Below are 13,845 nucleotides of genomic sequence, written 5' to 3' on the forward strand. Positions count from 1 at the left end.
CAAAGCCATCAAGCACGTCAAATGGGCCTCATACCTTTTTCCAAAAGTTTATCCATACACTTGGGAAACATTTTTAGTACACCAGAGTCTGGCTTTGAAAACTGGCCCAAATTGGAAGCATATGGTGACCAGTGTGCTCATATTAACCAACTAAGTTTCACACCTAACCACCATTTGATATATTAATGAAAGGTGTAAAGAAAAAAAAATTATAAAAAAAAACTATTAGGTTTAAGGGCAATCACTTTCACGCAGGGCCCTGTAGGTTTGGATTTCTTTTTTCCTTGATAATAAAAAACTTAACTTAAAAACTGCATTTTGCGGTTACTTGTGTAATCTTTGTCTCATATTAAATTAGATTTGGTGATCTTAAACATTTAAGTGTGACAAACATGCAAAATAGGAGATCAGGAAGGGGGCACTTTTTCACACAACTGTCTTGGTTCCAGTTACCTCAATTATGCAATTATTTACCCTATTAAAATGATAGAAATTGCAAAAAAATGATCTACAAGTTGTGGATCATCAGCAATACCCAGGGCCATATTTGCCACTAGGCACGTGAGGGCACGTGCCTAGGGCGCCAGGATCCGGGGGGTGGCACATGAGCAAGGTTTTATTTTATTTATTTATTTTTTTTTTTTTTTAAGGCTGGGGTCCGCCCGCCCACCTTCTTCAACCTGCCCCCTTCCCCACCCACCACCTCCCTACCTCCTTGAAGACCATATACTCACCCTCCAGCGGTGCCTGGTCTCAGCGCCGGCAGCAAGTCCTGTGCTCACAGCGGTCACGTGGTACCGCTCATTAAGGTGATGAATATGGATGCATTTTCATGACCTTAATGAGCGGTGTCATGTGACCGCTCACACAGGAAGCTGGGGAAGAAGCTTCGGCGCTGGGAGTCGGGACAGACGAGCAGGACAGGGAGTCCGTTCAGCGCGCTGTGAGGAGGGTGAGTATGACGGGCGGGGGAGGAGAAGGAGGATGGGGAGCCAGGTATACAAGATGGGGGGGAGCCACGTACACAAGATGGGGGGGAACGGAGTCACGCATACAAGGATGGGAGGAGGGGGGGGAACGAGCCACGCATAGAAGGATGGGAGGGGGGGACGGAAAAAACCAAAACCAACTAATCTAAACAATAACTTTATTTCAAAACCCTTGGATTAAAACAAGCACGACACCCCAACTCCTTATGGTAGGAGTGGGTTTATAAAAGCCCGGTTTGGTGAGAACAGGGCAAAGGTGAAGGAAGCAAAAAATGGGATAAAAAATCCTATGTATCCCTAGCATCTGCTCCCTGCCTATCTGCGGAGGTTGGCACCCTCTTGGACGCAATATGGCGCCCCCGCTCCTCGTCGACTGGCCCTAAATGCCCTGCAAGTCCCTTAATGTGATGATGTCTAATAAAACATACCGACAATACACACACCAAATACCAGGTAAAAAATCAACAACGTACAAACCCAGCCAGGCTGGTCTGACCGTACAGAGCCCTACAACCTATAATACTACGCTGGTAGCTAAAGCTAACACGCCCTAAGGAGTCCCTAACCAAGAGACCCTGCCTGTCAGCGGAGGTTGGCACCCTCTTGAACGCAAATGGCGCCCCCGCTCCTCGGCGGCTGCCCCTATTGACCCTCACTGTGTCCCTACACACGTAGGTGGATCCTATACACAGGGGGTGCCTTAGGGACTAAAACGGTGACCCGTAACTCTGAACCCTTCTAACTTCGGACAGACCGTAAAAAATACACACAACAACACACAAGCTGTTATAAACCACACTATATTAAGTATCTTGTTGCAAAGACGATATGTACATGAGTAAAGATATTTTTATTCTAATACTCCTACAAAGATGATATACCCAATATCAATAGCTGAGCCATGCAGGGTATTTTTTCAAAGTTCTAAAATGCTTCAAACATGGTGACTGATAAACATAACACTCCCAGCGTCTGAGGAAATACAGATAAGCAAAGATACACTAGCCTCAGTGTTGAAGCCGCAACTTGGTATCCAAAAGAACACTCATGTTCAATTTACGTCAATAAAGCGTCTACGATTGGTGAAATTCACAAATAATAAAATTAAAAAACCCGATCCACTTATCTGCGATCAGGTTTCGCCTCTACGCGTTTCCCCCCCATGATGTGGTTCCTCAGGAAGCATATGGGAAATTAGACTTCCGTGTGTTTAAATCACATGTTGTGTGTATTTTTTACGGTCTGTCCGAAGTTAGAAGGGTTCAGAGTTACGGGTCACCGTTTTAGTCCCTAAGGCACCCCCTGTGTATAGGATCCACCTACGTGTGTAGGGACACAGTGAGGGTCAATAGGGGCAGCCGCCGAGGAGCGGGGGCGCCATTTGCGTTCAAGAGGGTGCCAACCTCCGCTGACAGGCAGGGTCTCTTGGTTAGGGACTCCTTAGGGCGTGTTAGCCTTAGCTACCAGCGTAGTATTATAGGTTGTAGGGCTCTGTACGGTCAGACCAGCCCGGCTGGGTTTGCACGTTGGTGATTTATTACCTGGTATTTGGTGTGTGTGTATTGTCGGTATGTTTTATTAGACATCATCACATTAAGGGACTTGCAGGGCATTTAGGGCCAGTCAACGAGGAGCGGGGGCGCCATATTGCGTCCAAGAGGGTGCCAACCTCCGCAGATAGGCAGGGAGCAGATGCTAGGGATACATAGGATTTTTTATCCCATTTTTTGCTCCCTTCACCTTTGCCCTGTTCTCACCAAACCGGGCTTTTATAAACCCACTCCTACCATAAGGAGTTGGGGTGTCGTGCTTGTTTTAATCCAAGGGTTTTGAAATAAAGTTATTGTTTAGATTAGTTGGTTTTGGTTTTTTCTATTGATACTAATTCTGGTTTATCAGAAACTGTACTTCTTTCAGAGGGGGGGACGGAGCCACGCATACAAGGAGTGGAGGGGGGAAGGGAGACACGCATACAAGGATGGGAGGAGGGGGAGCAGAGCCACGCATACAAGGAGAGGAGGGGGGAACGGAGCCATGCATACAAGGATGGGGGGAGAGGGGAACGGAGCCATGCATACATGGAGGGTAGGGGGGAAAGGAGCCACGCATACAAGGATGGGAGGAAGGGGAACGGAGCCACGCATACAAGGATGGGAGGAGGGGGAGCAGAGCCACGCATACAAGGAGAGGGGGAACAGAACCACGCATACAAGGATAGGAGGAGGGGAGGGGGGACGGAGCCACGCATACAAGGATGGGAGGGGGAAGGGAGCCACGCATACAAAGATGGGAGGAGGGGGGAGCAGAGCCACGCATACAAGGAGGGGAGGAGGGGGAGCAGAGACACGCATACAAGGAGGGGAGGGGGGAACGGAGCCACGCATACAAGGATGGGAGGAGGGGGAAACGGAGCCACGCATACAAGGAGGGGAGAGGGGGAACAGAGCCACGCATACAAGGATAGGAGGAGGGGAGGGGGGAATGGAGCCACATATACAAGGATGGAGGGGGAAGGGAGCCACGCATACAAAGATGGGAGGAGGGGGGAGCAAAGCCATGCATACAAGGAGTGGAGGGGGGAACAGAGCCACATATACAAGGGTGGGAGGAGGGGGAATGGAGCCACGCATACAAGGAGGGGAGGGGGGAACGGAGCCACGCATACAAGGATGGGAGGAGGGGAGGGGGGAACGGAGCCATGCATACAAGGATGGGAGGAGGGGGAGCAGAGCTATGCATACAAAGATGGGAGGAGGGGGAAGCAGAGCCACGCATACAAGGATGGGAGGAGGGGGGAGCAGAGCCACGCATACAACAAAGATGGGTGGAGGGGGAAGCAGAGCCACGTATACAAAGATGGGAGGGGGGAGCAGTGCCACGCATACAAAGATGGGTGGGGGGAGCAGTGCCACGCATACAAAGATGGGAGGAGTGGGAGCAGAGCCACGCATACAAAGATAGGGGGAGCAGAACCATGCATACAAGGATGGGAGGGGGGAGCTATGCATACAAAGATGGGAGGAGGGGGAGCAGAGCCATGCATACAGGATGGGAGGAGGAAACCATGCATACAAGATGAGACAGGGGAGCCATGCATACAACAGGGGGAGCCACACAGAGCAGAACAGGATGGGTGGAACTACACATACCGGGATAGGAATGAGGGGACAATGCATACCCGGCTTATAATCGAGTCAATAAGCTTACCCAGTGGAGCTGAAGACTCCGAAGATTAAGTGCACGGGGATGGGGGATTTATTATGTGTGGAGAATTTGAGTGGGGATGGGGGTTTTTAATGTATGAGGTGAGATTTGAGGGCACAAAATGAATAGCAAAGGGGGAGATGGGTTAACAGTACAGGGGAATAGGGGGCATGTATGATGAAACAGTACTGGGGAATGGGGGCATGTATTTGGAAATAGTACTGGGGAATGGGGGGCATATATGAGGAAACAGTACTGGGGAATGGGGGCATGTATGAGGAAACAGTATGGGGAATGGGGGCATATATGAGGAAACAGTATGGGGGATGGGAGCACACATTATGGGGAGCGACAGGGTAATGTATGTGGACACAGTATGAGTAGCGATGTGAAAAATGTATGTGGACAGATTTGGACGGAGTACGGGGAGTGAGGTGATGGGATGTGTGCAGACAGTATGGGGAGTCAGGTGAGCAGGCAGTATAGAAAGTGAGGAGGTAAATGTATGAGGAGACAGTATGGTGAACAGGGGGATGTGAGAGGAGAGAGTATGAAGAGGGAGGGGAATAGTGTGAGGAGACAGTATGGGGGGGACAAAACTGAGTGGGCACAGAATAGAAACAGTAGTGTGGGCGTAGCTGTGATAAGAGTACAGTATAAATACTGAGCCTTATGGGGGGACACCGTGTGAGAGGACAGTGTGAAGAGGGGCCCGGTATGGAATGGAGAGGTCAGTGTAAAGAGCATGTACCATAAGAGGGATAGCGTGGGGGTCATAATTTGTGCAGACAATATAGTGAGGGGCAATTTTTTTATTCAGGAGCATTATAATGACACTTGTATCTTTAAGGGCATCATGTGGAGATTTTCTGCAAAAGAGCGGAAAAGCTGGAAGTCTGCAGAGGCTAGCTGTAGCTGAGAAAACTCATCATGGGGTCTAGACAAGATGAAGAAAAGAAGGAGAACGACTCCAGAGACGACGTCACCTATAAGGTACCTGGAAATAAATGTTATTTGTGATACTAACTAATTCTCATGTTTTTATTTATGTTAGGAGAATTAAAGGGGATGTCCAGGTTTGTAATGAGTCTTCAGTCATTCAATGTGACTGCAGACTTCTGAATTCTCACAGTGTGCAGTGCACGCTGTCAGGATTCTCTCGTGCTGCGATCTACATACATGCAGTCATGTGCTGACTAGACATGTGTGGCCTCACTCAATAAAAATGAACTGAGCGAGGCAGGGCACGTCTAGTCGGAATGTGGTCAGAAGTATACATGAAGGCAGCAAACTTGCTTAATATCCCTGCCTGTTCCAAAAGACCAACTCTAAATGCCAGGCGGGATGCAAACGAAAATCTCACACAAAAGGCCTCTAATAACGGCTGACTGAGCAGAATGACATGTTAGAATAAGTCCCCACTACTAACACCCAACTTTGAAAAAAAAAAAGTTGACATTTAAATTAGTTTTGAAAATTTGAATGCCGGAATGTTTTAGACACTTCATACTTCACCCTGGCACAGAGTCAAAAAATATTACATCAAAAATGAAAATACTATATGTAAATCTGAGAAAATGTTGCCTTCAGGCCTGTAGAAATCAAAGAGGAAAGAACTTCAAAAGCTAAATCTGCATGATAACCATGCTGGGATCTATGGATAAAGTCCACTGCATGGATAATGCAGATATTAACCTGATCACCTTTGGTAAACTAAGAAATAAGTTGTTCTCGAGTTCTTTACATTCTTTTTTTTTTTTTTAACTATTGGCCTCCTGTTTCAACTGGTCAAGACTTGAGAATGACCCAGAGAGTAAAAAAAGAAATAAAAATCTGTGGCAATGGCTGCAGTATAAAAAATGACCCTTTTGGAGGATGGCTTGAGAACCAAAGTTCAAAAATACGTCTGGTGTTGTTCTTGTATATAAAAAAAATATAGGGCTAATAAGACCAATGTTTTTACACGGGTCTACTTGGGAAACCACTGAGAACAATATGCTGATGCTCACTAAGCCTACCCACACCACTAATAATTAACGGACATTTGAGGTTTTCCAGGCCTTTTTGTCAACCACTGCTCTAATATGGATACCAATCCTCGAATATAGATGTTGGTTGTGTGACCCAACCTTTCCTCTTCTGGTAGTGTTCTAAATCACGTACTGTACATTTCGAAGCATGAATTTGACTGGCTGGTTGCCTGCCCCATAGTATGTGGGGTCATACTTTGCCTTATGCTCATGTACCCCTTACAACGTTGGCTGGTTGCCTGCCCCATAGTGCGTGTGGTCATACTTTGCGTTATGCTCATGTACCCCTTACAACGTGGTATCTAAACAGTCAGAGCAGTGACACTTGGAGGCTCATGTACATCACAAATAGGTGAATGGGAAATCTTAGTATAGGGGGTTCAATTCTGGAACTGTAACTCGCCATTATGCTGAAAGATAAACAATCAGCAAGTTGAAAGCATTGGGTAGTTGAATAATTATTTAGACTTATATTGGTTCTTTCCTTACAGGGGTTGTCCTTGGAGCAACATGAATATGAATCTTCAAAGCGCATGCAGCTTACGCTATCAGGATTCTACGGTGCCGGCAGTGAGAGGGCAGGCAAGTGACAGGAAGTATGTCATATGCATATTCCCGGCCAAAATGAGACTAGACTTGTTTGGCCTCACTAAAATTTGCTTGGATCGAGCAAGGTTGCACAGGTCTAGTCAGAATGTGGCTGGAAGGATGCCTTTCACATACTTGTTGTCACATGACTGTCCGCTCCCGCCACCGAAGATGTCTTATAGAATGCTGTGAAGAGGCAAAATTCTGCGGGAACACAGACTGATTGCAGACTTTCATAACAAACTTGAACCACCCTTTTAATGCTCACAGTCCAGAGTTTAAAGCGCCATTGATACACAAGTCGGTGTTCTACCAGATATGACAGCCAACAGTCCTTTCACTAAGTGAATGGAAGTTTTAGGGCTCACCATTCTCAGATTGGAGTCTCACATGTCTGAATTTGTACCGTGCCATAAACGTGTTCTTAGACTTCCAATACTCACATTATTTAGAAATCTAAATATATCACAATATTAAAAAAAAATACAGTCCGGCACACAGCACAAAACCTAATAATGTCTTACAGAAAAGCTCTCAATCCCTTACCTCCAGTAGACCAACACAGCGATGAGCAGAACCAAGCAGAAGAAAGTCAAGGCAGAGACGACCATTAAGGGAACAATCCATTCCATCTTGTTGGTGGAAGGGCGGCTGTCCATGCTCGAGTTAACTGTCAAACAAATTTACAACATTGGTCATCGATGATCATAAGTTGTTTTTGTGGTCTTTCTGTTGAGCTCCTAAGCAAACAATTATTACATACACACATATAAAACATGTAAGACCCTGTTGTAGTAAATGTACTACCCAAGTTCCATCATGGTGAAAGTCAACAAAAGACACAGGTGAAATATTGCGTCATAATAACCGAGGGAGATTCTTCCCTTCTACGTCATGGGTTTTATTTCTTGGCACAACATAGTGTAGTAATATTGGTCCTGATGACATGGAGTCTTCGTTCCAACATGGCGATATCCTCTGTTCAGTCAACATTTCTAGTCTTTCTGTTGGCAAAAATACTTGAAACCCAACGAGAGCCATTAAAGTCAATGTGTCTTTGCCGATAGGAATGGAAATATATCCAGAACATCGGTTTTGGTTTCGTCATACATAGAAACAATGATCCCAGTTTGAACAGCCCATGAATGACTTTTTAACCTCTACCTATCGTGGGCAAGTATAAATATTCCCTCAAACATATATACTTACAGTACTTATGAATATTCATATGCATATATTAAGTATTGACTTGAGGCTTCAAATATACAAAATCCAGCTGCTCATATTAAGGAAGCATAGAGCGGCCCCATACCCAACACTGCTGAGCCAGCTTTCCTCGGTGTTATAATTTACCTCAATGACATTTATGAATGGGAAAGTCAATTATAGACCTGTTATGAATTGCCAGTGAACTAATTAGAAGAATCTGGGAGGTGTCGCACAGCAAATATACAGAATACAAAATAAACACTGAACAGAACCAAAAAGGTGATGCAAGAAGACACTGGACAGGAAAGCAGAAAGGAAGCAATAGGGAAGGCTAAACCAACAGCACAGCAGGGGTTTATTATGTTTGCAAATCTAGGCCAGTTATCAGCAGCCACAGATACTGCCCTTTAAAAGAGACACATCTTGCAAGGAGCTAATCAGTCAAATGCATGGGGATAGCGTGAATTTTCTACCGAGGCGAAAGCTGACTTTTAGACATGTCTACGAATTAATTAGAATGGAACGATCTAATTAGACACGACATAGCCATGTGTGATCATCATCATATGGAAATGACATAGGGTTTCTTAAAAAAAAAGTGCTATACATAACTGAGCAGTAGCTCACGATGATCTGTTTTTAACATTTAGGTAGGCCAGGTAATAAAAAAAAGGATGTCAAACAGCTAATCCGGCCACAAGGCCAAGGGTAGGAGATCCATTTAACAGACTGAATGGCTTCATGTTCTACAAGGAGATTGTACCAAGTGTCTCAATATTCATGCAGACCCAATAGATAAAGGATGGATGTAGTGGACTTCTGGGGCATTAGCCTTAAGACTATTGCTGGTTTTCTTTGGGCCGGTAACTGGGGTAACTGCGTTCCATGTAACGTTCGTTTTGGCGGTCTAAAGCCAGCAATCTCTGATGAGCGCAATGCTCGTTCTTCGGTTACAATGATATTTAATCAGCCTAAAGGGAACCTGCATGCCGATTCATGCTGTCCAAACCAGAGACTGGTTGCATAATTGCAGACAGGTATATTTTTCTCTGAAATGTGGCAGAAATTCAGAGAACACAGTTTGAAGATCCAGTTGGGGACCATAGGCTGTCCTTTCTCAGAGTCGCTGCAGGTGATTGACATATCTCCTCCTATGTATCTACATTATGAGAGACCTGTCAATCAACCAGAGAAGTGCAGGGCGAAGTTGGCCAGAGGCAGCCCCCAGAGTAGTCTCGTTTCTGCCTACGGTTCCCAGCTGCATCTTCAAATTATACTTTCCCTGAAGTGTCCGGAGTCCCCCGAACTAGTCTCGTTTCTGCCTATGTTCCCCAGCCAGATCTTCAAACTTTATTTTCTCTGAAATACTCCTGGCTGTAATTGTGCCGTTTGTTCGGGCAGCATAAATCAGATAAACGGTTCCCTTAAAAAAACAAAAAAACAAAACAAAATCAGTAACGGCAGGTCATTGGCTTGCGTAAACAGGTGACGTGCTGCCAGGAACAAGTATATTCTATACACACAGAATGACTTTTAGCGATCCGTCTGTGCACATAGAATTCTGGTCCAAACAGGCCATTAAATGACCACCAATTAGCTTGTCAGTAGCTGATCGGTGATTGGTTAATGGTTGTGGATGACCGGGCTAAATCCAGCATTAGGCCTTCATTATACAAGCCAATCCACCTCGTTGACCGCCAATCAGATCCATTTTTAATGATCATATAGCCTGAGATTAGACTGGTAGACTGAGGTTCAGATGCACAAAGAACGATCAATAATAGATTGAAAACATATACTCATATACTCACCTTCCGAGGGCCCCTTGTAGTCCTCACCTGTGTGCGGTGCACGCGGCAGCTTCCGGTTCCAGGGTTGGTATGAGCGCAGGACCTGCGAGGACGTCGCGGTCACATGACCGTGACGTCATGGAAGGTCCTTCTCGCACAGCATCCTTAGCACCGGAACCTGCCGCTTGCACTGCCGAGGACAGGGCGCAACGGCGGAGGGTGAGAATAACGTTTTTTTTAAAATTATTATTATTTGTAACAGTAGATCTTATTACTATTGATGCTGCATAAGCAGGATCAATAGTAAAAAGTTGGTCACACAGGGTTAATTGCTGCGTAACCGGAGTGCGTTACACCGTGCTCCGGTAATGCTGGCATTAAGCCTGTGTGAGGGCTGACTGGAGGGGAGTACGGAGCGGGCACTGACTGCGGGGAGGAAGGAGCGGCCATGTTGCTGCCGGACTGCGCCCATCGCTGATTGGTCGTGGCAATGGTCGTAGGCATTTTGCCGCGATCAATCAGCGACTTGGATTCCATGACAGATAGAGGCCGCGACCAATGAATATCCATGACAGAAAGACAGAAGGACAGACAGAAAGACGGAAGTGACCCTTAGACAATATATATATGTCATTAAAATCAGACTGTACAGCACAATGTAGGACGAAGAAATGTGACGTAGTTGCCCGCACGGACGCCATTAAAAAGCTAACCTACAATAGAACCATAATAGAGATCACAACACACTTCATTTAAAGATTTACAAACAACTTATCAAAAAGTTGACCCAACAGATAAAAAATATATAAAATTTTGACAAGAGTTATGAGAACATTAATAGACATTCAAGACACACCATGAAGTAGACAAAAATGTTATTCATTGACCACCAACAGTAGCAATTCGTAAATTCACTGTGATTAGTGATTTTATGTAAGCTGCCATTTTTTTGGTTGGTAAATGAAGTAGGATTTTACCTATCATGGCACCCTTTCAGTAAAAAAGAAACATGGGTTTGAATCCAGCCAAGTGAACATCTATATGGAGTTTCCAAGATGTCTGAACGTTTATGTGGTTATTGTTGTGTAACTTGAAGATCTTGGACTTCAATACAAAAACTGTAACAGGACTTCCAACTACCTTAACTCTTTATTTTTACTGGTGGTAGAGCGCCCCTTCCCCATCCTTATGCACCAGAGCCAAGGTATTTAGGCTTATTCCGCAGTAATCTATAGGTAAGTCATCCTCTGGTTAACATGTCTTTTTCCTACTTTTTAAAAACAGCATGGACACCATGCAGTTTATAGGACTAGCCTAATAACCACAGATGCGTTTCCAGTTCAACCAAGCATGCGTGTGTTGTCTATTTTGAAAGGGGAGCACACTACCTACAGATAGTTCTGTTGAGACTTATCTCTTTATCGAACATAAGGTTGGGTATTGTTGACTTTCAACATGCCCGATCCTTGTCTTCCCTACCCCCTACAACATAAGACACCAAACATCGGCTGAATATCTGAAATAGCTGTGGTTACATTTTAACGTTACGTTACAACCACAAGACCAAGGACGTAAAACCGTGGCCATCTAACACACATCTAAAAAACGACCCAAGAGTAAGTTCCATCAGCGTCTTTTTTAAAGAGAAGATACTTCAAGGAAAAAAGGTGTTTTTCACTTAAAGATTTTTTATCTTCTTTTCAGTCATTCCTTGCGGAGGCTTTGCAGCTAGCGTTTTTAAAAAAAAATTCCATATACAGTGGGGCAAAAAAGTATTTAGTCAGTCAGCAATAGTGCAAGTTCCACCACTTAAAAAGATGAGAGGCGTCTGTAATTTACATCATAGGTAGACCTCAACTATGGGAGACAAACTGAGAAAAAAAAATCCAGAAAATCACATTGTCTGTTTTTTTAACATTTTATTTGCATATTATGGTGGAAAATAAGTATTTGGTCAGAAACAAAATTTCATCTCAATACTTTGTAATATATCCTTTGTTGGCAATGACAGAGGTCAAACGTTTTCTGTAAGTCTTCACAAGGTTGGCACACACTGTTGTTGGTATGTTGGCCCATTCCTCCATGCAGATCTCCTCTAGAGCAGTGATGTTTTTGGCTTTTCGCTTGGCAACACGGACTTTCAACTCCCTCCAAAGGTTTTCTATAGGGTTGAGATCTGGAGACTGGCTAGGCCACTCCAGGACCTTGAAATGCTTCTTACGAAGCCACTCCTTCGTTGCCCTGGCAGTGTGCTTTGGATCATTGTCATGTTGAAAGACCCAGCCACGTTTCATCTTCAATGCCCTTGCTGATGGAAGGAGGTTTGCACTCAAAATCTCACGATATATGGCCCCATTCATTCTTTCATGTACCCGGATCAGTCGTCCTGGCCCCTTTGCAGAGAAACAGCCCCAAAGCATGATGTTTCCACCACCATGCTTTACAGTAGGTATGGTGTTTGATGGATGCAACTCAGTATTCTTTTTCCTCCAAACACGACAAGTTGTGTTTCTACCAAACAGTTCCAGTTTGGTTTCATCAGACCATAGGACATTCTCCCAAAACTCCTCTGGATCATCCAAATGCTCTCTAGCAAACTTCAGACGGGCCCGGACACGTGCTGGCTTAAGCATTGGGACACGTCTGGCACTGCAGGATCTGAGTCCATGGTGGCGTAGTGTGTTACTTATGGTAGGCCTTGTTACATTGGTCCCAGCTCTCTGCAGTTCATTCACTAGGTCCCCCCGCGTGGTTCTGGGATTTTTGCTCATCGTTCTTGTGATCATTCTGACCCCACGGGGTGGGATTTTGCGTGGAGCCCCAGATCGAGGGAGATTATCAGTGGTCTTGTATGTCTTCCATTTTCTAATTTTTGCTCCCACTGTTGATTTCTTCACTCCAAGCTGGTTGGCTATTGCAGATTCAGTCTTCCCAGCCTGGTGCAGGGCTACAATTTTGTTTCTGGTGTCCTTTGACAGCTCTTTGGTCTTCACCACAGTGGAGTTTGGAGTCAGACTGTTTGAGGGTGTGCACAGGTGTCTTTTTATACTGATAACAAGTTTAAACAGGTGCCATTACTACAGGTAATGAGTGGAGGAAAGAGGAGACTCTTAAAGAAGAAGTTACAGGTCTGTGAGAGCCAGAAATCTTGATTGTTTGTTTCTGACCAAATACTTATTTTCCACCATAATATGCAAATAACATGTTAAAAAAACAGACAATGTGATTTTCTGGATTTTTATTTCTCAGTTTGTCTCCCATAGTTGAGGTCTACCTATGATGTAAATTACAGACGCCTCTCATCTTTTTAAGTGGTGGAACTTGCACTATTGCTGACTGACTAAATACTTTTTTGCCCCACTGTATGTTAGTGGTGGCTTCAAAGCAAAAGAGGTCTCAAGAAAGGACCGGTCACTTACTTTAAATTCTACGCGGCTTTCGAAAAGAAGTTAACTGAACAGATGCAAAGCAAGTCGTGTTGACATGTCTATGCATAAGTCCATTGTTTTTAACATTTATTAAGCACTTTTCCAGGGGGGATTGCAGGCGGAATTTGCCTTAAAAGAAACAAAAAACCTGCTGTGTGCACATACCCCTTGAATGACTGGTCATTTTGAAACCGCGGGATGTATGCAACAATGATAGCGATCTACAAGCCGACAGAGACTGATGCGAGTGGTTCCAATTTGTACAATGCTTCAGAAAATACTGCGTTTATACGGTATACATAATGGGAGGAAAAAAAATTAAATTACCTTGACCTACAAGCCTTAGCCAAGCTACTGACTTATTGCATTTCTTCGGGAAATTGTATTTTGGAAAACCAGAAGCTTTCACAAAAAAAAGAAAAAAGGCTTAATGTCGTCAACATGGCGCCTTGGACTCATTTTTATAACCTTCTAATGAAAGCGAGTTTATTAGTATTAATAAATAGGTACTAAAATTTTGACATGCCATCATTAATGTGTAATGTATATTTAAATCCAGCGCTAACAATATTTTCACGAGCAGAAAATAAGACTCTAAATATTAGTC

General features: G+C 44.5%; 1 protein-coding gene across 2 annotated transcripts in view; it reads right to left on the reverse strand.

Annotated features, from left to right (window-relative positions):
• The window catches only part of PTPRG (protein tyrosine phosphatase receptor type G), a 572,884-nt gene that overhangs the window by 106,606 nt on the left and 452,433 nt on the right, over positions 1 to 13,845 (reverse strand). For both annotated transcript variants that reach the window (XM_069736625.1, XM_069736626.1), the window contains one exon: positions 7,358 to 7,481. In XM_069736625.1, coding sequence (XP_069592726.1) covers positions 7,358 to 7,481 — 124 coding nt within the window. The remainder of the gene's footprint in view (positions 1 to 7,357; positions 7,482 to 13,845) is intronic.

This window comes from Ranitomeya imitator, chromosome 8 (assembly GCF_032444005.1).
Source record: "Ranitomeya imitator isolate aRanImi1 chromosome 8, aRanImi1.pri, whole genome shotgun sequence".
Lineage (NCBI taxonomy): Eukaryota > Metazoa > Chordata > Amphibia > Anura > Dendrobatidae > Ranitomeya > Ranitomeya imitator.